Below are 24,375 nucleotides of genomic sequence, written 5' to 3'. Positions count from 1 at the left end.
AACATAGATTTAAAGTATTATAAAGTATAACAGATAAATAAGCATGTACAAATGTGTGCATAGATATCAATAGAAAGAAATCAGCATGGAAAATATATATTTTTTTTAATCGTATGACAAGGAGGACGCTAGTAAAGGCTGCTTAAACTAATAAATTACATCAAACCATTTTAAAATATATTAAATCATTTGATCATAATTTAAAATTTGACAAATAAACAGACATGAACTGAGCATTTCATATGATTCAAAAGTATGATGTCCACACTAGGTATAAGTATGATATATTTAGTGTGATTTCCACACTAGTTCAAACTTCACTGGTGTTGCTTACCTTGTGGGGACATTTTGTCAAGACAATGTTAAATACAATAATGGACAATTTATTTGTTAATTCAGGGGCCCTCTGGACTGCCAGGTGCTGAAGGTGTAACTGGAAAGCAAGGACCCCCAGGCAGCCTGGGGCCTCAGGGGTCAAAGGGAAAACAAGGACCAATTGGATTGCCAGTGAGTGGGTACTTCTTATTTAGTTTTTTAGGATAGAATTGTAAAAGAAAGTAACAGTCCTGAGCTTTTACTCAGACTCTGATGATAATGTGCCATTCTTTAGGGCTCACCAGGATCAAGTGGAATGATTGGTCAGACAGGAGAGAAAGGGGAGCAGGTATTGTAGGCATTTCCATTTAATAAAATACAGTTTCAACATAACACATGGGATTAAGCATGCTCTTATCTAGGGAGTGCCAGGACCTGCAGGTGACCCTGGATCTGTTGGACTGTATGGGCCACAGGTCAGTTCTTATAAATATATGAAAAAATTAACTGCAATCAGGAAGTGTCCTGTTTAATAGTCGACTTAATCTTTTCTTGGGCTGATTACTAAATATACAAAAACTGGGTCATTTGTCAATGTAAATTTAAGCATAAATTAACTTTTTTTTTTTTTTTTTTTTTACCTCTCCCTATTATAGGGCCATCCGGGTCGAGTTGGTTTAGAGGGTCCAACAGGGTCAAAGGGGGATGTTGTACGTACAAAATACTGATGCTTGTTTATCATACGTCAGCTTTCTCTCCATACTTTTTCATGTCAATGATTTTACTTGGATGTTTGATTTAAGGGATCACCTGGACCCAAGGGAAAACCTGGTCCAAATGGGTTTCCGGGAGAACAGGGGCCTCAGGGCTCTCAGGGTGTTCTAGGTGCTCCAGGACCTCGTGGCAAAGAGGTCAGTGATTGCATGAGGCCCAATATTTACCTACACTACCTTTGAAAAGTCTGGAGCCAGTAAGACTCCTTTTTCAATTCACAAGGGACCCAAAATACATTGTTATAAAAGAGTTCAATTAGTTTTTATTGAACTTCAAAATCATCAACAAGTCTTTAATGTAATGTAATGTGTATTTATATAGAACATTTATTGTGTATGACTATTCAAAATTACAAGGGTTGGGGGGAAGGGGTCTCTCCACTTCACCATCAGTGTGCAGCATCTACTTGATGTTGCAACGACAGCCACAGGACAACAGCACCAGTGCGCTCACCACACACCAGTGGATTAGAGAGACAGTGGTAGAGCCAATTAGGTTGATGGGGATGATTGGGAGGCCATGATTGTTAATGGCTGATAGACGGATTTTGGCCAGGACAAAGGGGTTACACCACTACTCTTTTTACAAGTGCCATAGGATTTGTAGTGACCACAGAGAGTCAGGCGGTCGGATTAACATCTCATCCGAAAGATGGTGCTCACTGACAGCATAATGTCCCCTTCGCTATACTGGGGCATTAGGACTCAGACTGCAGGTTGAGGACTCCCTGCTGGCCTCACTAACACCACTTCCAAAAGCAACCTGGTTTTCCCATGTGGTCTACCATCCAGGTACTGACCAGGCTCAGACCTGGTTCACTTCAGTGAGTAACTGTTCTTGGGTTGCAGGGTGATATGGCTGTGGCTTTAGAATAATAAACAACTGTTATCGACACCGATAATAAGAAGTGTTTCATGAGCTTCAAAACAGTTTATATATGGCTCCTTTACTGTTGTATTTTCTTTTTTGATTCATTTAAGAATATGTGAACACGGTAATCGCATTTGCATCTGTACCAAAACAACAATAATTTGACTGAACAGCCCTAATGTAAATGAGCACTGGAGAATGCAATATAGTCACATGCTTAAATTTATGTTTCAGAACATAGTAAACAATCTACAGACTGCTGATTTTAGCTTGATCATGACTAAAAGGAATGACATTTTAAAATATAGATAGAAATGGGCAAACTCTTTTTTTTTAATTTTTAAGTATTTACTGTATTTTGAGCACAAGAGACTTCTTTCAAAAACATTTTTGATCCCAAACATTTGAAATTCTTTATTTCAACTTTAAAATTCCTCATGCTGTATATTTAAAATGCATTGATAATTGTGTATTTCATGCGCAGGGAGGTATTGGACCTCCTGGTATAACTGGAAACCAGGGCCCCAAAGGACAAAAGGTAAAAAAAAAAATTCAATTCATCTTTATTTCTATAGCGCTTTTACAATGCAGATTGTGTCAAAGCAGCTTAACATAGAAGATTATAGTGAATTGAAACCATGTCAGGCCAGTTTTCAAAGTTGACGTTAGTTCAGTTTAGTTTAGTTCAGTTTAAAAATCACAATATGGTTACGTAAGATGTCATTAGATACACTGTAGAAGAGTTTGCAATGATAGTCTTTATTTTAATCAGGGTGACCCTGGACATCGAGGATTCTCTGGCCAACAAGGTCCTCCTGGACATTTGGGGGATGGAGGAGAACGTGGACTAAAAGGGAATAAAGGCTACCTCGGATCACCGGTTAATGATTTTGCTGAGTTCATTGTCAGACCCAAAGATATAATACCTACTACTACTGTATACACCATAATTTTAGTGTCTAATGCCTTGAATGATAATCTCTTCACTAGGGTCAAAATGGTTTAATGGGAAAGATTGGTCCATCTGGATTAATGGGTCTAGAGGTAGGGATTTTAAGAAACAAAACACCTAAATTAACGTATATAGTTGTTTTGGATGGAGAATACACATTAGCTAGTTAAAAGATTCTATAAATTGACTTTCAATGCAGGGTTTGATGGGTCTTCGGGGACCACCAGGAGCAAACGGCCCACCAGGCCCAAAGGTATCACTGCCTTTTCTTTCTTGAGTTTCTTTCATCAATGTTCCTTGATCAGGATTACCCTTATACATTTCCTAATGCAACAGTCCTGCTCTTTGTTTTAAAAGGGCGAAACTGGATCACCAGGACCGAATGGATATCCAGGAGATCAAGGCAATCAGGTAAAATCAATGACTGTTTTCCAGAATACAACCGTTTGGGTAAAATAATCGGCATATTGCATATGTAACCAAACTGTGAACAAGACAGAAGTGTGACACATTTGACTGCTACCTGAGATTACAGAAACTTCTCAATGTCAGATTAATGCCATGCTGTTTTTTTGTCTACAGGGGCTGGCTGGCCGGAGGGGTTTACAAGGGGTTATGGGGAAGGCAGGACCTCTGGTAAGTATGGCTAACGTTTCAAGGTAAATCAGTGCTAGATTTTCAGGGGATAAATAATACTCATATTGCAGGGAGTCGTGGGTCGAAGAGGCCCCCAGGGCTTAATGGGCCCAAAGGGTTTCCCAGGACAAGAGGGACCAAAAGGTGAACCAGGAAAACGAGGACCGCCAGGACTGAAAGTGAGATTCTGAAATAAATGAGAATTTATATAGTGATGTGTGTGATGTCAGCTGATCACTGTCTCTCTTGCAGGGTCCACCAGGTCTAACTGGTAATAATGGACCCTCTGGATTTCCTGGAAAAGAGGTAAAACTAAAAATTGGCCAAATAGTCATTCTGGATTTTTTTATATAAGTATGTTATATATTAAACATAACGTTATTGTTTATGTTGTTTGTATATTATCCAAATTAAGCAATACGCTATTTAGTTAGAGTGTGTGATATTGACAATATTGGTGGTGTTGGCTTTATAATTATTTATATTTTCTTCATAATAATAATTGAACAGTAATTTGCCTAGTGTGTGTTTGTGATCATTAGCAGTGCATTAATTCCAAATTGCCAACAATGCACAATTGGAATAGCACATAAATCATTTAGGAATGAAGGATTTGAATTTATTATGACTGTGTGTTTATATAGTCATCTTCATAAGGTAATGCTTTTGCATTCACAAGACATATTTTTGTTTATTTTTTAAAAAGTGAGTGACACATTTGATGTCAGCTTGCACATTGGTTAAGGCAAGGCAGGGCAAGTGTATTTATATAGCACATTTCATACACAGTGGCAATTTATAGTGCTTTACAGGAATAAAAGAAAATAAAAACAAATAATAACAGTGATTAAAAACAAATAAAAACAGATTTAAATGTGTTAAAACAGGTTTTGAAATAAAATAAAGACATAATAGTGCGATCTGTCGGACATAGCACAGTGCTCATTCAGTAATGCACAGCTAAACAAATGTGTTTTCAGTCTTGATTTGAATGTACCTAATGTTGGAGCTAGGGTTGTAACGGTATGAATTTTTCACGGTATGATAATCGTCTAAAACAATACCACGGTTTGACGGTTTCGCGGTATACGGTATGTTACAAATGTTACAAAATAATAGAACAGTGAAGCAATTTTGACTTTTTCCAAATAATATATTTTTAGTTACTATAAACAACACCACTTACAATGAACAAATAAAAATAAGAAAATAATAAATAATGTGTCAAAGTCCAAATAAAGTCCAAATAAACATGGTGCAAATCCTCAGTAAAAAATAGATATAAATATTTACTATACTATAAATAGTTACATAACGAAACTAGATTCAATATGGAACATCCTTAGGTTTTATGTGCCAGCATGGATATGGTTGGATATGGATTTGGAAATGGTTGTCTGCAATGCAGATAAACAGCTGCATCTTCATTTGCGTCTTTTGAAAACAGCAAGAGCAGCAGTTCGTCTTTGCTGTGTCACTGTTTTGTCATGTTTCTGTGCTGCTGTGCATGCAAAAGTACTTAGTATGAGAATTATTTCATGCAAAACTTTTTTTTTTTGGCGTTTTATTTAGCCGCGCATAAATGTATGCCTTTCTCTCATTCCGTGTTGTTCAAAAAGCTTGGTCCACAAACAAAAGCGAAACCTATGCTTATTGGTTGTGATATAGCGAGTTTGAACCAATCTGGGCATGGAGGAGGGACAATGCATCAATGTATCATGTCTGATTTGTCCGGAGACACAGTGACGAGCGTTTCTTTGTCAAATCAGCGTTGTCAAATGTTGATGACGTAACCGCACTGATTCCGGAGCCTCTGAAAGTCCGCGAATGTTATGTGATTCAGCACTGGAAAGCTGAGATTCTCTTCTTTATGCCAATCTTTGAATTGTATGAATCGGATCAGCGGATCAAAAGTTATTAAACATTTAAGAGCAATACTTATTTTTAGCCGCGGGCGGCTGTCTCGGTCTTTAAGGGTTAAAACCGTTGATATGCAATTGTTCATGGTATGATAATCGTGCACGTTCAAATCGTGGTAAACCGTCATACGGGTATATTGTTACAACCCTAGTTGGAGCACATCTGATCATTTTTGGAAACTGATTTCAGCCGTAATAGCTGAAGGTGGATTCGCTCTGCTCTAAATGAAGTCTTGTAATTTTCTAGTTTATATGATCATAAAGATCTGAGTGATCTGTTAAGTTTGTATTCAGTGAGCATATCTGTGATGTATTGAGGTCCTAGGCCATTTAGTGATTTATAGACCAGTAGTAATACTTTAAAATCTATTCTGAATCTAACTGGAAGCCAGTGTAGAGACCTGAGGGCAGGTGTGATGTGCTCTAATTTTCTGGTTTTGGTCAAAATCCTGACCGTAGTGTTCTGGATGAGCTGCAACTGTCTGACTTTCTTTTTGAAAAGGCCAGTGAGGAGTCCATTACAGTAATCCACCCTGCTGCTGATGAAAGCATGAACAAGTTTCTCTAAGTCTTCATTGTACTTACTGCTTTGACATGACTACTGAAACTCATATCTGACTCCTGAGCCACACCAAGATTCTTGTCCTTATTTTGTGTTGTTTGAGCCTTAGAGCCAAGGTATGCAATTTTAAAAACCTCATCTCTGTTCCCAAACGCAATGACTTCAGTTTTCTTATTGTTTAGCTGAAGAAAGTTTTGGTTAATTGATAATTGATTAAACATCAATTATAATATTATTGTAGCCATATCACACACTCCTATTTATTTATTATCTATTTAGTTTGCTATATTACTTCTGCGTTTATTTATTTTTTTACTTTGTACTGCATGTATTATTATTTTTTTTTTATATTTATTTGCTTCTATTGTCAGGGTCTTCCAGGAGAATTAGGACCTGATGGCCCTGTTGGCCCTCCAGGACCACAAGTTAGTATTTGTGTTGAAAATATATAGAAGTGACTCGATGTAAAAAGAAAAAAAAAGGAAATATTTATTCACTGCCTAAAGGTCAACTTGTATTTATTACTTCTGTTTACATGTTTTAGGGTCCAAAAGGCAAACCTGGGCCTCGAGGAAGAGATGGACCAAAAGGCCAAAAGGTCAGGGTCTAAATCTCTGTAGTCAGCATGTCATTAGATTTTAAGTGCAATATCATTCAATTTACTCTTTCCTTGTTCCTTTCTCTCATTAGACTATCAGTCTAATACAGCTATGAACAAAATTTAGAAACTATTTGAACATTCTGTGTTTCTCTGGATTCAACATTTAGAATTATGTCTAATGTTCTTACAATATTTTACATTTAGTCATTTAGCAGACGCTTTTATCCAAAGCGACTTACAAATGAGGACAAGGAAGCAATTTACACAACTAAGAGCAACAATGAATAAGTGCTATAGGCAAGTTTCAGGTCTGTAAAGTCTAAGAAGGGAAGTATTAGTAGTATTAGTATTTATTATTTTTTTTTGGCTACAGTTAGTCTGATATTCAGAGAGGCAATTGCAGATTAGGAAGTGAAGTGGAGACTAAATAGTTGAGTTTTTAGTCGTTTCTTGAAAGTAGCGAGTGACTCTGCTGTTCTGATGCAGTTAGGGAGTTCATTCCACCAACTGGGCAGATTGAGCGTGAGCGTGAGCGAAAGTGATTTCTTCCCTCTTTGGGATGGAACCACGAGGCGCATTCATTCACAGAACGCAAGTTTCTGGAGGGCACATAGATCTGCAGAAGTGAGAGCAGATAAGAAGGAGCAAGGCCAGAAGTCACTTTGTAGGCAAACATCAGAGCTTTGAATTTGATGCGAGCAGCAACTGGCAGCCAGTGCAAACTGAAATAACTAATTAACTTTTGAAGAGTAAAAAAATCCATATTTGATTTGATTTGTAGATTTTATTTTTATTATGTAAAGGCCGTGGTACAGTGGGTAGCGTTGTCACCTTACAGCAAGAAAGTCGCTGGTTCAAGCCTGGCAGTTGGCATTTCTGTGTGGAGTTTGCATGTTCTTTCTGTGTATGTGTGTGTTTCTTCTGGGTGCTCCAGTTTCCTCCACAAGTCTAAAGACATCCGCTATAGGTAAATTGGCTAAACTGTTCGTAGTGTATGTGTGTTTCTCAGTGATGGGTTGTGGCTGGAAGGGCATCCGCTGCGTGAAACATATGCTGGATAAGTTGGTGGTTCATTCCGCTGTGGCGACCCCTGATTAATAAAGGAATAAGACAAAAACAAAATGAATTAATGAATGTAAAACATAACCAGGGACAAGGGCTGTGAATTATTTTTATGCTATATGCCATATGTACACAGCATCAGTTGTTTCTGTATAACAATGTTAAGCTATGGTCAATATTAAATAAACAAATAAATGAATACAAAATAAATCAAATAAAAGCTGATTTTCATTCAGAATAATTGAAGAAAAAATATATATTATTCTGACCAACTGTAGTTTTCTGGAAAAACATAGCTCTAAATCACTATATTTTTGTTTAAAACATGATAGAAATGTTATCGGACCTTATACAGTATAACAGTATAAAACAAATATTAACATTTTACTGAAACCCCTACCTAGTTAATCCAGTACATCCAGATATACTGCTCATTTTCAGGTTGTCTCTAAAATGTTTCCATCTCTGTATACTTTAACAATTTTCCAGGGAAATGATGCACGTAAGGGGTCTTCTGGAAAGACTGGGCATGCAGGAAGGAGAGTAAGTACACTTATGAGGTTTGTTTAGGTTTGGTGAAAACATTTCCAGAAGATTAATTGGAATCTTTTTTGCTTTTAGGGGAAAGCAGGAAAAGCTGGTCCGAGGGGTCTTAGAGGACCAAAAGGACATAAGGTACACATTCATTCATTGCACATTTTTTAGATTTCACTGTAAAGGCAAGATATGTGTCACAATTTAGCCATTTTACCAGCTTTTGTCTTGTGTACCAGGGCCAGCAGGGTGCACAGGGAAACACTGGACCTCCAGGCAGACAAGGACACTATGTAAATGAACGCATGCATAAGCGGATTTCTCATTCTCAGAGAGCACATTTTCCCTCATCTAGTTTTACAATTGGAAAAAGATGCTGAGAATATTTATGAGTGGCCTGCATGTATTGTTCCAGGGTTTACCAGGCATTCGAGGACAGAAAGGAGAGAGCGGTGCAAAAGGCTTTGAGGTTTGGGGAATTAATGCAAATGTCATATTAGTATAAGGCGAGAAGCTTGAGGTTTACTCTTCTTTCTGTCTGCAGGGAGAGAAGGGGGATCGTGGGCTGCTCGGTCCTCCAGGGGGAGACGGACTGAAGGTGCCTTCATTCAGCTCAATCAAATGCAAAGAGAAACTGAATATCATTTCAGAAGGGAGTTGAAACTTACACACAGAATCTAATAGGGTTTTATGTATTTACACTTTGAAAAGTACACTATTGTATCTACTGTAAAAGAGTACTTTAAAGGTCCCGTGAATGTAAAATAACCAATTTTAGCTGTTGGTTTCAGTCTGTTAATTTTAAGGATAAATATGCGCTTTTGTTCTCCAAAACAGTGACCAAAATTCGCTTTTAGAAAATATAAAACTGATATGAACATCTGATATGAACAAGCTAACAGTTTGTCACTTCCGCCTAAAATGATCAATGTTTTTTTTTCAGCTCACCTCATACTTCATTTTTTCATCAAATCTTGACCAATCAAATGCTTTGTAGTATCTGAAATGCCCTGCCCCCTTCAAGACGTGCCTCATTTGCTATTCATTTGATGCGATTCAGTTTTACCACTCTCACTGGCAAAACTGTGATAAAAACAAAACACTATTGCTTTTTAAAAGGGGAGTGGCTACTCTGTCCCGCCCTCTTTTGATTTTTCAGTTGAGATTACATCAAACATTGAATAAAAAATGCACATTTCAAAGCACTTCACTTTTAAAGGTACATATTAGGTCCTAAAATGTATATCTTATAGGTAGGGCCAGATGAAATCTGCAGACGTTTTTTGCTATTTCTGCTGAGAATTTTAGTAAAAATCTGCAGATTTTTGCGGAATTATTTTGGGAGTGTCATAACTAAAACCATAATATGTAAAATGAAAAAATTATATCTTTTTAACTTTTATTTAATGTTTAAAATGCAAATCCAATTAGATTCACTTTAATTGATTAAACAAAGCAAGTCTCTCATATAATATAAAAAAATATATCAACTAAAAGATGATCATATAAAAATATTGCTTTACAAATTGTATTGTACATAAATCAGATGAACATTTTCATATTAGACTATAATATTACTGTAATTAATTTAAAAACTGAATAAATATAGATTGACATGCATTTAGTCAAGTAAATAAATTGAACTAATGATGGGCTAAAAATCTGCGGAATTCTGTGAAAAATCTGCATGTAGGCCTACTTATAGGAGTGGAATGGTACACAGAATTCACGGTTCGGTATGTATCTCTGTTTTAGGTCATGGTAGAACAGGAATAAGAAACCAATCTCCACGGCTTGCTTTCTTCTGTTTTTAACAGGCAGAAGTGTTTTGTTACAGTCAGCTACAGAAGTGAAAAGCTTCTTGTGATATGATAAAGTATAAAATGTTTTACGTTTTCCATAAGGTTTTGGACACAATATATCAATGTAAAAGATCTTTCACATACAGCTGTGCTCATCAATTTCAGTTGTAGTGGGGGATAGCATTGCAAGCTTCTGTTTACAGTATAGTGTTTGCATGACAGCTGCTTTTTTTTGATGACAACATGGCGGAAGAGGCTTTTTTTTTTTTTTTTTTTTTTTTTTAAATCATTCCTGAGAGCTGTATCTCGTGATGCATTATGTGTGAATGACAATCAGAGTTGTTGTACTGCAGGGATCTTTTTCTGCACATCTGGTCTGACTGCATTCGTCGTTCACTGCAAAAAAAAATGCTTATTTAGATTTGTTGTCTTGTTTCTAAACTATATATATATATATATATATATATATATATATATATATATATATATATATATATATATATATATATATATATATATATATTTATATATTTATTTATATATATATATATATATATATATTTATATATTTATTTATATATATATATATATATATATATATATATTTATTTATATATATATATATATATATATATATATATATTTATTTATATATATATATATATATATATATATATTTATATATATATATATTTATATATATATTTATATATATATATAAGTCTTAAATCAAGAATCATTTTCTAGACAAACAAAACTATTGTCTTGTTTTCAGAAATATGTCAAAATTAAGTAAGTTATTCCTTAAAACATACAAAATAATTGGGGTAAGCAAAATAATCTCTGTGGTAAACTTACCCCATTTGCAGATTATTTAGCTTGTTTAAAAAAAAAAACACTTCAAATTTGGCATATTATTTCTGAAAACAAGAAAATAGTTTTGCTTGTCTAAAAAAAGCTTTTTGATTGATGAGTTTTTAGATATTTAGTCTAGACAGATGACAAAAAATAAGTAAGAAAATCATTTTTTGCAGTGTTGGAGTACCGCAATGCCTGTATTGTGACTGTTCAGGATGATTCTATATGCCATTACACACCTAATATATTAGAATCTAAAAAGTAAAAAAAAAAAAGTGTAGCTTTTTAAATTTCATTTTAAAATGTAACTCCAGTGACTGATTTTGTACCCTGATTTCTGAGAGAGTGGTTGAATGTTTCTTTATTTAAGGGAAATCGAGGCCTGCAGGGGGTGAAAGGGAGACCAGGACCAAAGGGAGAGCAGGTGACATTTTATATGTTCATAAACATAGTGTGAGTGTGTTAATGTGAAATATTAAGTAATCTGTGCCAATTTTAGGGAGATATTGGTCCAATAGGTCAAAGAGGGACACCGGGTCTACCAGGCATGCCTGTAAGTTTCATTCTCAATAAGGTTTTCATTTTAAAATGCTAAATTTGCATATCCTACTTTTATAAAAGTTTGATAAATAGCTAGATCTATTTAATTTGTATTTGTTAAATTTATTGACTTCTTTAAAAAAATACTTATCTCAGTTTAAGGGTAATTCTTCAACTACGGGCACTTTTACGTCCTTTGATCATATATCCAAAAATATATACAATTTTGTTCAAATTCTTTTTCCTTTGTCAAACTAACAATAAAACTTACTTTAAATAAAATTACTACCTTTCTATTATATTTTTTTTCATAATATTCAACCTAGGTGTCAAAATTAGTGTTTTGGCCTTTTCGCACACCCAGAGTTTTAAACTTCAACAATGAAAATAATATTTTAAAATATTATTTATCTGGTATCTATTCATGATAGTGAATACACTTGTAAAATCATTTCAATATTTTATAGTTATTCATGTGAGACTATTATCAATATTATTTTTTTATACAAAATATAGCTGTCACACAGTTTCAGTGTCATTTCCACCACTGTAATGTCACTTTAAAAAGTTTGAGTGAAAGATTATTTAGGTGGTTTCTATGAAAATAAATAATGCCATCTGAGAACGTTCAAGAATTTTTTTTTTTTTTCTTTGAACTTTATTTTTATACATTAAAACGTTTTACAGAACAGAACATTCAGTGACAGCAGCGGTTATTAACAAAAAAAAAAAAAAAAGACAGTAGCCGCAGATGTAAATAAAAAAATTACAAAAAAAAAAAAAAACATACAATATTTTCAGTTTTAAAGGAGCTAGAAATACTATGTCCTATTCAGGTACAATGTAACAGGTGCCCATCTTTGTTTAAAAATTTCCAGTTTTAGTTGAAGTTGAGCAGTCATATACTCCATTCTATATATACAATCAAGTTTTTCTATCCACTGTACTATTGTTGGAGGGTGTGGCTTCATCCAATTTATTGTTATGGTCTTTCTTGCACTTAGTAAAAGTATATGTAGTATATATCTCTGGTTTTTATTATATATATCCTGGGGTATCCCTTCAAGCAAGAAAAACAGGGGAGTAAAAGGTAGATCTACCTGCATAATTTTCATTATCTCAATCTTTACCCCTTGCCAAAATGCAAGTATCTTCGGACATTCCCAAAATATATGTGCGTGATTACCTACATTTCCGCAACCCCTCCAGCATTCCTCTGACTGTGGACGATTAGTATATTTGGAGACCATCAATGGTGTTCTAAAAAACCTAATTTTTGTTTTCCAGTCAAACTCTTTCCAGTTATAGCTGTTGATCCCCTTATGAGCTTCTGAACATATGTTTTCCCAAATATCATCCTCAGTCTTTTCATTAAGTTCAGATTCCCATTTTTCTTTAATTTGAAGGGTGTTATCTGTTGAATCCAGAATTAGGCTATTAAACGTTCAAGAATTTAAATTAAAAGTGTTTTGTATACATGAAAGACTAGTATCAATTCAAAGCTAATCGGTGAAGCTATTTTTCATTTTTTGACAATAAACTGTTGAAATGTAATTTCCACCACTGTCATTTCTGTCACCCCACACATTATTATTATTTTTTTATATATATATTTTAAAAGTTCTCATCACAAATTAAAAGCTGAAATCACAATGTATAAGTTCATGCTCTATTTAATTTATAAATTCAGGTGTACAATTCAGCATATACATCTGATTTATTTTATTGACAAATGTATCATTAAATATATTGTGGAAAGATTAGTTACTAGATACAAAAATGATCTTAGACAATGTTTGACTGCCATCATTAATTTCATTTTGAAATAAAAGCTGTATATTGAGATGTGGTGGAAATGGCATTTGTTCAGTTCAGAATGGAAAAAAACATGTTTTTCTTCTTATCTAAGTTTGTCCTCTTACAGATCTTAAACTAGACAAATTGTTTAAACTTATGAGGCTATGTTATGTTGATTTTGAACAAGTCATTTTTACTCAACTTCACAAGACTAAAAGTGCCGTAGTTGAAGGATGGCCCTTAAATTGAGTTGTACATTTATGAAAACATCCAAGAAATTATCAAATTTTAGAGAGACGAAAAAAATATTAGAGACGCTTATTAAACAGTTCTCGAAAAAAGATTTCACAATGTTTGTTTCCTCACTCCACAGGGTCTGTTTGGAGAAAAGGTTTGTTACAAACATTTTTAAAAAATTGCAGTCAATAAAATGACACGCTGTTTTCTTACCCAGTTAACATTTACTGATGGTCAAATGGGATCTGTTCAACTTTATTAGGGTTTAAAAGGATATCCAGGACTTACTGGTCCAAAAGGAAAGCGAGGACGTCAAGTGAGTTGTACAGCACTTATTTACAGTACATTACCTGAGTGAAACACTGCCAGCAAAACATTAAATAAGGCCTTTATTGTAGTAACTACAACAGTCTTTTTTAGGGCCCGCCAGGTCTTCCGGGTCCGCCAGGCTTATCTCTAAACCTAACACTGACTCAGCTAAAAGTGAGTAGCTGATAACCTTTAAAAATATAGTTATTATTTTTGCTCATGAACTGTGCTTCATATCACATGTACAAAAGGTTTCAAACTGATTGCTTCATGATTTTATTTTTGGTTATTATTTGTTTGTTTCTCCACCCAAATCAGGACCTTATGTACCTCTCAGACAAGCCCAACTATCCTCTTCTCAGAACGCTGCTGGACTCCCTTCAGCAAGACCTGCGCTTCTTCATTGATCCTCCAGACGGCAGCAAAGATCATCCGGCCACAAGCTGCCTGGAGCTGATGATCACTTTTCCAAACCTAACCAGTGGTCAGAGTCAATCTCATCAACGCTATTGTCCATCTGTAGACCTGAATATTTAAATTTTGGCTGTGTGGATCGTGCTGCATGTTAATTCTTTTTGTCTGTTATTGTGTCAGGGATGTATTACATCGACCCCAATCAAGGCAGTTCTGCTGATGCTTTATGGGTTTATTGTAACCTCAGTGAAGGACAGACATGTTTGTCTCCTCTGCAGCCACAGGTGACATGTTTCCTTTTTGTTGCAAGATTAAAAAGACAATACATAAAATATGGGTAGAAATAATTGTAAAACATTGTTGTATTTTTACTTTTTATGTAATAATAAATAAGTAAATAAGCAACTTATTTAGACCTGTACTTTACCAAAAAAGTGCTGCTTAAATTGGCAAAACCTAATTGTTACAAGGATAGTTCCAAAGATTAAAGTTGATAATTAAAATGAATTAATTAAAATTTATTAATATAATAAGCTGCACTGTGATTATTTATTATTATATCATCATCCGATCCTTTTCAAATTGTGTAAATTAACTATTTAAGGTAACATATGAGTAACATATCAGAAAATAAAGTAAAATATATTATAAATTATTTTAAATATTTTTAAACTTAAAGTCTGCAATTATTTAATGTATTTAATGAAGAATGCAGTAAAATAATAGTGTAAAATAATATTACAATTTAAAGTCATTGTTGCCTATTTTAATACATTTAAAATTATATTTTTTAATTAAAAAGAGTTCAAGTAAAAAAAATTTCCAATGAAGATAAAGCCGTATTAATTAGTAACACAATTATTCCAGTCTCCAGTGTCACATGATCCCTCAGAAACCATACTGATATGCGGATATGCTTAAGATTTCTATTTAGTATGATATGCTTAAGATTTCTATTTAAAAATGTATTCCAAAAACCTTTGCAATTTTGATCAACTAAATGCATCTTTGCTGAATAAAAGTATTATTATTTTTAAACGCATCATAGATCCAATAAATCTCACATGAGCTTCTTTGTAAAAAAAAAAAAAAAAAAAAAATATATATATATATATATATATATATATATATATATATATATATATATATATATATATATATATATATATATATATATATATATATATATATATATATATATATGTGATTCTAATAATAAGTCAACACTCTGCTTCAGATGCCCATAAGATCCTGGCTGAAAGATGGCACGTCAGACTCATTCACGTGGTTGAGCACTATAGATGGCGGCTTTCAGGTATAGTGTTTGCTCAAATTCAGTAATATCTGCCATCATGTTTTTCCCCTTGAATAAATAAAAGTGCCTTTGTAGTTTGATTACACAGAGACCAGTGTGGTGCAAATGCGATTCCTCCGACTGAACAGCAGGATTGTAAAGCAGAACATCACATTTTCATGCCAGTCAAACAGCCACCAGGGCTTCAATGAAAGAGACATAAAGTTCCTCGCTGACTCGAGAAGACAGAGCTTCTTGGGAACGTTACTGGATTGTGAAGTAAGACATCTGTGGCCATATTATAACTATGGTGGCTGAGAAAGCTTAAGTTACGTTAAGAAAACACATTTAAATAGAAAAACACAAAACAGTTGAGGAAACATCAGTTTGATAACACACAAATTCTCCCAACACATGCAAATAAAGAAACACACACTAAATAGTGCAGTCCATTACGGAAAAGTGACAAATCTGGCTGTGGTTGTTCTGCATGAGAGTAACTCTTGCTAACATGACATTTAATTATTTAATTTAACATTATTTGTGATATTCATCAAATTATTAGGGCTAAAACTGCACAAACAATCAGGAACTGTACAATCAAGCTGTTAAAAAATAAACAACACTGGATTTGTCACATTTTGGAGTACCCAGACATTTTTTTATGGTCTGCTGTATTTGCTAGTTCTGTGACAAATAATTGAGAAATGATTTTGCATCGATTCTGAAGCTTGCTGAATGCATTGCGACTCTCTTAAATTGATCCTGAGCTTTGTTTTCACCACCAGATGGCACTGTATGCTTTATAAACAACCATGCTCTGCTAATCCTACACATGCACTCACTGGCCACTTGTCTAACTGCTCATTTATGCAAATTTCTAATCAGCCAATCACATGGCAGCAACTCAGTGCCATTAGGCATTGTCAAGACGATCTACTGCAGTTTAAAGCGGGCATCAGAATAGGGAAAAAAGGTGGTTTAAGTGAGTTTGATTGTGACATGATCGTTGGTGCCAGACTGGCTGGTCTGAGTATTTCAGAAACTGCTGATCTACTGGGATTTTCATGCAAAACCATCTTTAGGGTTTACAGAGAATGGTCTGAAAAAGAGAAGACATCTGTGGGTGCAAATGCCTTGTTGATTCCAATGGTCAGAGAAGAATGGCCAGACTGGTTGAAGCTGATAAAAAGGCAACAGTAACTCATATAACCAATTGTTACAACTGAGTTATGCAGAAGAGCATCTCTGAACACACAACACATCCAACCTTGAGGCAGATGAGCTACAGCAGCAGAAGACCACCCCGGGCGCAACTCCTATCAGCTAAGAACAGGAAATTGATCCAATAGAGCACCTTTGGGATGTGGTGGAACGGGAGATTCACATCATGGATGTTTAGCCAGAAAATCTGCAGCAACTGCGTGATGTTATCATGTCAATATGAACCAACATCTCTGAGAAATATCTATGCCACAAAGGATTAAGGCAGCTCTGAAGGCAAAGAAGGGTCCAACCCGGTTCTAGTAAGGTGTACCTAATAAAGTGGCCGGTGAGTGTACAACTTGAGTGTAAAACAATCATTAATAAAGTTGATTTAATGAACATGTTTAAGCGGATTACAAGAGCGTTCATAGTGAGCTGTGTCTTCATTAATCTTGTCATATAAAGCCGTGGTGTGAGTATATTTGACCACTTACAGCACAATTTCCTGTTGTTTTTCTATATGTATTTGTTTTTTTCTGTATTTGCATGTGTTGTCAAACTGATAAAAATGGTTTCTCTTTTTTATTGTGTGTTTTTGTATATGCATGTATTTTCTTAAAGGGCTAGTTCACCGAAAAAGGAAAATGCTCACAATTTACTCACCTCCACGTGGTTTTAAACCAACATCCATTTCTTTGTTGTTTGAATTAAATCTTTTGGGTTGAACTATCGCATTAACTTGCAGCGTGTTTGAGCTCTCTCAGTCACTGTATGTAACAGAGTCATCAGTTGTTGATTTGAATTACTGACATCCCCTTTCTGTGTGCGTTTAGCCTTCAGGGCCGCTGGATTCGGGCCCTCGGGAGTCTGTCTTTCAGTTTGAGACTGAAGACCTGGACCTTTTACCAATCAGAGATCTGGCTTTATTTGGCCACAGGGACATGGCAGAGGAGTTTTGGTTTACTGTAGGAGACGTGTGCTTCAGCTAAAACACACACACACTCTCATTTGAGGACTGCTGGACTGAATGCTGAGCTCTAATCCAGTCACTCTGCTGACAAACGTAGAACAACAAGCTAAAAATCAGGACTTACCTTAATTTACTGGGGCCGGATTCATGACAGTAGTGTTAAAGGGAAAGATGACCCCTTCACTCAACTTTCTTTGGCTTATTCCCTGCTCTATCAGTGGTCGCCACAGAGGAAGAACCGTTACTTACTCTGGCATATGTTTTACCCGCGGATACCCTTCCTGCCACAACCCAGTGCTGGGAAAGACCCATAAACTCTCTCATTTACACACTCATACACTATGGGCAATTTTTTTTATCTAATTCACTCAGTAAAAAATATCTGTTAATTAACCAGCACTGTATTTTGTGATTCACAAGTGTTTTACAGTTATGAGTTGCATTACTGGACTTTGATCTCTGCTCTGTCGACTTTTGATGTTAAAAATTCCACTCTACAGTTTAACAAAGTGACTTATTGACATTTAAATAGTTTGAAATGATATAATGTATAAGAAATTATATATATATATACATATACACATATATATATATATATATATATATATATATATATATATATATATATATATATATATATATATATATATATATATATATATATATATATATATATATATATATCGTATAAGTCTGTTAAATAGCAGAAAATGTGCTGGCAGATTACAATTTATTACAATGTTTTTGTACTGTAATATACTATGCCAACCCACACAATAGATCACTTTAAACTAATAAAAATGTTCATAAAAGGCATTTTATCGAACTTATTAGGGTTAAACCTTGTTGGAAGTACGATCAAGGTCCCATAATGCAATTCAAAAGCCTAAATAAAATAAAAAAAATAAAACATGAATCAGAAAATACAGAAAACTGCTAATTTATGAATATTTTTACAGTGCACCTATACTGCATTTCTTTTGACTGTGTGGAAACAGAAGCGGGATAGATGACCCAAACAATTCTGTCAACATTTACTCGCTCTCAAATTGTTCCTACATTTACTCACTCTCAAGTTGTTCCTAACTGGTTTGAATTTTGTTCTTCTGCAAATCACAAAAGAAGATGACGTTGCATTACCTCGAAGACTTCCATTATACTGAAACATGTTATGAAAATCAGTCTATAGCAACTGTGTGTTTGCTAACATTCTTCAAATTATTGTCTTATGTGTTCAACAGAAGTATTAAGTCTTATTCCTTTCATTATCAGGGCTCACCACAGCAGAATAAGACAAATGAAAGTGAGTGGGTGGGAGTATAATATAAGAAATTATCCAGAAAAGTCATGATTGCAAAGTTTCTTTATTCTGTATCATTCATTTAAGTAATTTTTGTGACTTCAAATTTTGTAAGAAAGGATGATCATACAGTAAGTAAGAGATGATGCTCATCTAACCGCTTCTCTGAGATATAAAGCCTGACAGGCACATCATCAGACGGGTGAGAAAAATCACAACCCTATTTTTTTTTTTACTTTTCAGTCAACTATTCTTTTTTTCTTTTTTTTCTTTTTTTTGCAAATACAAAACAAATGCAGCTGTTTAATTGACTTCTTCCCGAGAAAGTTTCATGAATCCGGCCACTGTTCTCTATCTGCTGTGGGAATGGAGATCCCTAAAGAAGTTTTCTCCTTCGGTTTACTGTGTACCTTTATAAACTGATTTGTTGTCTGTTCATTTGCAACAGTAATCCGGTGCACAGCTTCTCATAGGGAGTTGTAATGTATTGTTGTAAATTGTTTACAATGCTTGTTTTCTGTTAAATAACTGATTATTTATATGATGTTATCATGTTACTCCTCATTTTAGGAAGTGATTCTCATCAAAACCATCCTCAACAACCTATTTAATTTAAGTTTTGTTTATTTTTGTTCATTTGTTTTTTTCAGGTTTTTGCACCTTATGACAAAGAGAGCTTTGATGTACAATGTTTGCTATCATCTTAACACTACTCTTTACAGTGCATTCTTGGTGGGCATTTAATTTCAATACAAGTGTCATAAATGGACATTTTGTTCCAATATCAGATTTAGTTCTTCTCGGAAAGCCTTTAAATATGGATGCAGAAATGTTTTGTTGCATCTGGCCATGTGGTATATGTGGCATCCAAATCTGATACTATAAAAACAATGTGCCTCAAGCTCATGTCAGGCACTGCTTGTGAAGATTTAATAACATGAATTAATTAGAGCTGTCAGACAGTTGCTGTAGAACCATTGTTTATGGCTGGAATTCAACACGTGTTAATTAGCTAATTATAATGACAGTTTATGAATAAAGCAGCATCAGTTTTTGTTCTTTTGTGCAAATTTAATAGGCCCCATTAAAATACAGTTACAAAACCGTTCAACTCGTTGCAAAGTGTCTAATTTTTGTTCTGTTTTAATAATGAACTGATTTTATTCAAATGATTGTTGTTGAGTTTGCATAAATGATGACTAAATGATGATAAGTGATGACTACCTTTAGTAAAAAAAACAAAAGAAGCTAAAGTAAATCCTGGATGATTAGTGATCTTTCTAGTTCCTGTATTAATTTAATGCCTTTAGCATGACGTAAATCAACTGAAAGGAAACTGAGATTTTGATAAAGGTAGGTGTCTCTTAAAGAGATGGTTCAGCCAAAAACGAAAATGCTGTCGTCATTTACTCACCCTTGACATGTTCCATGGTCCATAGTAAAAAAAAAACAAATACTATGGAAGTAAATAGTTACAGGTTTCCAACATTCTTCAAAGTATCTTCTTTTGTGTTCAATAAAAAAATCTAACTGGTTTGGAATAAGTCATAGGTGAGTAAATGATAGTAAAATTTACATTTTTGAGTGAATGACTCCTTTCATTTCTGTGGATTGCTCTGGCTCATACTGATTTATGCATGCATTTACTGTGTGTAACTTCAGGTAAAACCCTGATAGAAAGGTTAGTGAACTGGTTGCTTTTTAAGTTATTAGTTGACTACTTTTACAAAGTGGGTAATTCTTAAAATTATTCAATTAAATATATTTGCACAATTATAAAACATTGTCAACTCTAATTTTACCATGCCTATAAACAAAATTTATTAAATATGAAAGTTAGAAACACACTACTCATTTGTTTAATAAAAAATACAGTAAAATAGTATTATTGGGAATTTGCAATTTTTTTAAAAGCTGTTTCTTCAGTGCATTTTTAAATATTTACAAAGTATTTTTGTTTGTCTTAACAAAGCTAAAATTCTGTCTCATTGCTCCAGTCTTCAATGTCACGTGATGCTTCATTCTGTTATGTGACCCTAAACCACAAAAGCAATATATCACATGGATCAAAAGTACTGATATTACTTACTTGTCAAAATAAACATTAGATTATTAATTAATATTCATTACAATTTTCAGTAAATGTTTTAGTATAACAAAACTCAATTTTTTATTAGTAAAGTACAATATTTGGACAGCTTTAAAGGCAATTTTCTCAATATTTTTTTCTGAACTCTCTGATCCCTTATTTGTATAGTTGTATATTGGCCAAATATTGTCCCAACAAACCATAATGGAAGGCTTATTTATTGTGACGCATCAATCTCAATGTTGTGGTCCGGAGCTCAAGAAACATCACCAATTAACTGGCCCAACAAGAAAAAAAAATGACTATTGCATTTCTTAACTCCTAATGTCACTAGTCAACACTCAATGCATTTTTTTTCTACACATCCTATAATAAATGGTTGATATATATCGGTTTATGATAAAAGTACCAGACTTATTACATATACTATGAAAATGCAAAAATATGAAGTATAAGAGCAATTTGTTTAAAACATTATTAAAATAAAACATTTCTGAACACTAAATAATCTTAATTTTTTGAAGTGTGCCATAAAATATTTCAGATTCTCATTTAAACCTTACTAGTTTTTACCATAAAACTAAAAATCAAGTGTAGACGTGCAACAGGATAATAGTTGTTAAATTTTTTTGTAAACCAACAATGCTGTGTGTGTTAACTTAAAACAGTCAAAATATGGTCAACCATCTGCTTAATGTTTATAGTTGTGAAAGTAATTCGATTCATTGATGCAAATAGTTTAAAAACAGCATTTATTTACAATGAAGAATGGGACTCTCCACTGACCTTTCCAGCGCAAAACGTTGTACAGTAAGTTAGAATCAACCCGTGGGCTTTTGGCATAAATAATTGATGGACACTAAAACAAAAAAGTTTGAACGTTTCGTGTCTCTCTGGCGCCCTCTGGAGGACAATATGCTAAAGCCACAAGTTGCTAACACGCCTCCTTACAGCTTACAGCGGGTGTCGTTAGTGTATTCGTCTCCAGGAAATCACTTGACACATCAGCTGAGAAAATGGCTGCAACATGCTCGGTTTGATCCTCCTGGCTTCTCAGATTTGTCGTCGGGAAAATCGCGCGTTATTCGGCACCGATGAAGAGTCGACTGAGGTTTTCGGGAGTGAGAGTGATCGCCGGTGATCTCTAGGCCCTTCAGTGATGCCTCGGACCGTCGTGAAACCCTGAGCCGATCAGAGCTCCGCTTCCCGCAGCTGGAGCGTCGATAAACTCCAGGAAAACAAGAGAAAGGTGAGTTTGCTGCTAGTGGCTGATATCTGCTCTTAATCCATGCGTAAACATGCTGTCTTGTAACTTACTGTGAGCTTTATTGTTTTTTCTGATTTTTTTTTTCTATCGAACATGTATAATACTAATTTTGTGTTCTTTAAACAAAAGAATTATTATTTTTTACCCAGTTTTAAAGTTTTTAGTCGGTAACAAACTTGTCTGACAGCTACACTTCTGTATGTTGGAAACCGATAACTGAAGAAGTACTGTTTTTTTTTTTATTAAAACCTATTTATTTTCATGTTATTATTTCATTTTAATAAGGAATCCAAATCTTAATTTTGTAATCTGGCATTTGTTTTCTTAAATTTATCACGTTACGCGCGCTGATATGAAAACGAATGAATCGCTGAGTCGGTTCCTTTGAATGAATCATTATTTTAGATATTTAAATTCGTTATCAGTTTTCTGTTCATAAGATACGTTATAGCTAGATATTTAGTATAAGGTGCAGTTAGATCACTTGGTTGGGCAATATCCGTCAGTTGTTGTTAAGCTGACGGTCAGCTACAGTTTTAGACTTGCTCTTTGAAGAAAAAAAAAAACGTTTAAATGATTATATATGAATCGTAATGCATCATTATTTATTCACTTCGTCGATGTCTGTAACATGTTATCAGTACTGTCTGTGCCAACTTGCTGCCTACGCATCGACTGTCAGCACTAGCTGTGTCTCAACACCTAGTGAACTGCCTACCTAGACAGCACTTTGGACATTAGAGTAAAAACAAACATGTTGTACAGGTAGACGGCACTCAAAGTGTTGAGACAGAGTTTGTTTTTTTCTGTCTGTACACAGAGACCAGGCCACTGAGTTTATGAACAGTCTGGAGAGAGAAAGGGAATCATGCTGCCATCAACAAGAAAGGATTTTGTATCTCTGACTCTCAGTGAAAGCGGCAGCTACAGTAACAGCAAGCAGTGGAGACGGCAGTCTTGCTGGAGGGTCAGTTTAATATTCCAGACTCATTTATTTACTTGCTTTATAGTATGACCTATGTTGCTTCAAAATGTGTTTGCACAAATGTGATTTTGCGGCGTTATTTTTATTTTCCAGAAATGGAAACAGCTGTCCAGATTGCAGCGCAGCCTGATTCTGCTTACGTTGATGCTGTTGCTGGTTTGTGGAATCGCCACATCTCCCACCCTCATAGGACACTGGAGAGGTGAGCAACCATTTAAAAAAATGGTTTTATTAGAATAATGCATGTAAATGGTCTGATATGACCATTCCTTTCTTCTATGTTATCGTTTATATTAAAGAAAAAACATTTTTGATTAGATGAAGACAGTTCTGTATCCAAGATTAAAATCAGTAGTTCATTATTATTATTGCCTACTTCTTAAACAGCCCTTTTCATGGAAGCATTTTTTTTTCCAAAATGAGCTTGTTTGAAATGTTATAAGACTATGATCCAAACAAAGCAGCTGCTGGTAGATAAATCTCAACATTACACACTTTGACTTCAAGCAAAGAAGCATATGATAATTGGTTGGATAAACTTAAGACTATGTGCTTAATATCAGCTTTAACAATTTCCCTTTGTAGAAAATTAAACAGTGGGGTTACTTCTTTCTTTTGCACCAGATTTTTGTTGCACTACATTATAAAAATGTGCTGGTGTTCATATAGATGAAAGGATAAATCCAGCAGATTAGAGAGAGAAGTTTGTAGTTGTTGACAATATAGTACAAACACTCAAAAACTGACTTTTACTGCTTGTTTAAACTTCTTTTTTTAAATAAGTTAATACGATTCAATTCTTAACATTTTATTTGGAAGAACTTAATTGTTTTATGTTCAGTCCACTTAAAATTGTAAAAACAATTCAATTAACTTGATTTGTGTTGGTACCTCATTGTGTGGAACATTACATTTTTACAGTGAATGAAACATGCACGGATAAATTATTTACAATGAGATCAGTAGCATGCATTACAAAACTGATTTCATGATGACTAATGTTTCTATCAAGAATGGATTGTTGAGCTAATTTGAGCTACTTCCTCTGTGTTTGTGTGTCTTGGTTGATGTAGGAATGAATG

General features: G+C 34.4%; 2 protein-coding genes across 4 annotated transcripts in view; both read left to right on the top strand.

Annotated features, from left to right (window-relative positions):
• The window catches only part of si:dkey-61l1.4, a 95,208-nt gene extending 77,148 nt beyond the window's left edge, over positions 1 to 18,060 (top strand). For 2 of the 3 annotated variants that reach the window (XM_021476488.3, XM_068221445.2), the window contains 30 exons: positions 400 to 507; positions 611 to 664; positions 738 to 791; positions 972 to 1,025; positions 1,119 to 1,226; positions 2,444 to 2,497; positions 2,732 to 2,839; positions 2,950 to 3,003; positions 3,111 to 3,164; positions 3,269 to 3,322; positions 3,494 to 3,547; positions 3,619 to 3,726; positions 3,800 to 3,853; positions 6,400 to 6,453; positions 6,573 to 6,626; positions 8,181 to 8,234; positions 8,313 to 8,366; positions 8,465 to 8,518; positions 8,641 to 8,694; positions 8,770 to 8,823; positions 11,256 to 11,309; positions 11,385 to 11,438; positions 13,596 to 13,613; positions 13,722 to 13,775; positions 13,880 to 13,942; positions 14,087 to 14,252; positions 14,363 to 14,466; positions 15,420 to 15,497; positions 15,573 to 15,755; positions 17,516 to 18,060. In XM_021476488.3, coding sequence (XP_021332163.2) covers positions 400 to 507; positions 611 to 664; positions 738 to 791; positions 972 to 1,025; positions 1,119 to 1,226; positions 2,444 to 2,497; positions 2,732 to 2,839; positions 2,950 to 3,003; positions 3,111 to 3,164; positions 3,269 to 3,322; positions 3,494 to 3,547; positions 3,619 to 3,726; positions 3,800 to 3,853; positions 6,400 to 6,453; positions 6,573 to 6,626; positions 8,181 to 8,234; positions 8,313 to 8,366; positions 8,465 to 8,518; positions 8,641 to 8,694; positions 8,770 to 8,823; positions 11,256 to 11,309; positions 11,385 to 11,438; positions 13,596 to 13,613; positions 13,722 to 13,775; positions 13,880 to 13,942; positions 14,087 to 14,252; positions 14,363 to 14,466; positions 15,420 to 15,497; positions 15,573 to 15,755; positions 17,516 to 17,671 — 2,226 coding nt within the window. In that variant the 3' untranslated portion in view covers positions 17,672 to 18,060. Of the gene's footprint in view, positions 1 to 399; positions 512 to 610; positions 665 to 737; positions 792 to 971; positions 1,026 to 1,118; positions 1,227 to 2,443; positions 2,498 to 2,731; positions 2,840 to 2,949; positions 3,004 to 3,110; positions 3,165 to 3,268; positions 3,323 to 3,493; positions 3,548 to 3,618; positions 3,727 to 3,799; positions 3,854 to 6,399; positions 6,454 to 6,572; positions 6,627 to 8,180; positions 8,235 to 8,312; positions 8,367 to 8,464; positions 8,519 to 8,640; positions 8,695 to 8,769; positions 8,824 to 11,255; positions 11,310 to 11,384; positions 11,439 to 13,595; positions 13,614 to 13,721; positions 13,776 to 13,879; positions 13,943 to 14,086; positions 14,253 to 14,362; positions 14,467 to 15,419; positions 15,498 to 15,572; positions 15,756 to 17,515 lie in introns of those variants that run through there. The other variant, XR_012406882.1, reaches the window with a different exon arrangement.
• A 3,931-nt stretch (positions 18,061 to 21,991) lies between these two features.
• The window catches only part of man1b1b (mannosidase, alpha, class 1B, member 1b), a 13,568-nt gene continuing 11,184 nt past the window's right edge, over positions 21,992 to 24,375 (top strand). The window contains 4 exon segments of the mRNA NM_001099979.1: positions 21,992 to 22,290; positions 23,129 to 23,275; positions 23,387 to 23,495; positions 24,367 to 24,375. The exon segment at positions 24,367 to 24,375 is cut by the window's right edge and continues 77 nt beyond it. Of these exon segments, the coding sequence (NP_001093449.1) occupies positions 23,177 to 23,275; positions 23,387 to 23,495; positions 24,367 to 24,375 (217 nt within the window). The 5' untranslated portion in view covers positions 21,992 to 22,290; positions 23,129 to 23,176.

The sequence above is a fragment of the Danio rerio genome, chromosome 5 (assembly GCF_049306965.1).
Source record: "Danio rerio strain Tuebingen ecotype United States chromosome 5, GRCz12tu, whole genome shotgun sequence".
NCBI lineage: Eukaryota > Metazoa > Chordata > Actinopteri > Cypriniformes > Danionidae > Danio > Danio rerio.
The sequence above is the reverse complement of the archived record's forward strand: the minus strand, read 5'-3'. Positions and strand labels throughout refer to the sequence as shown.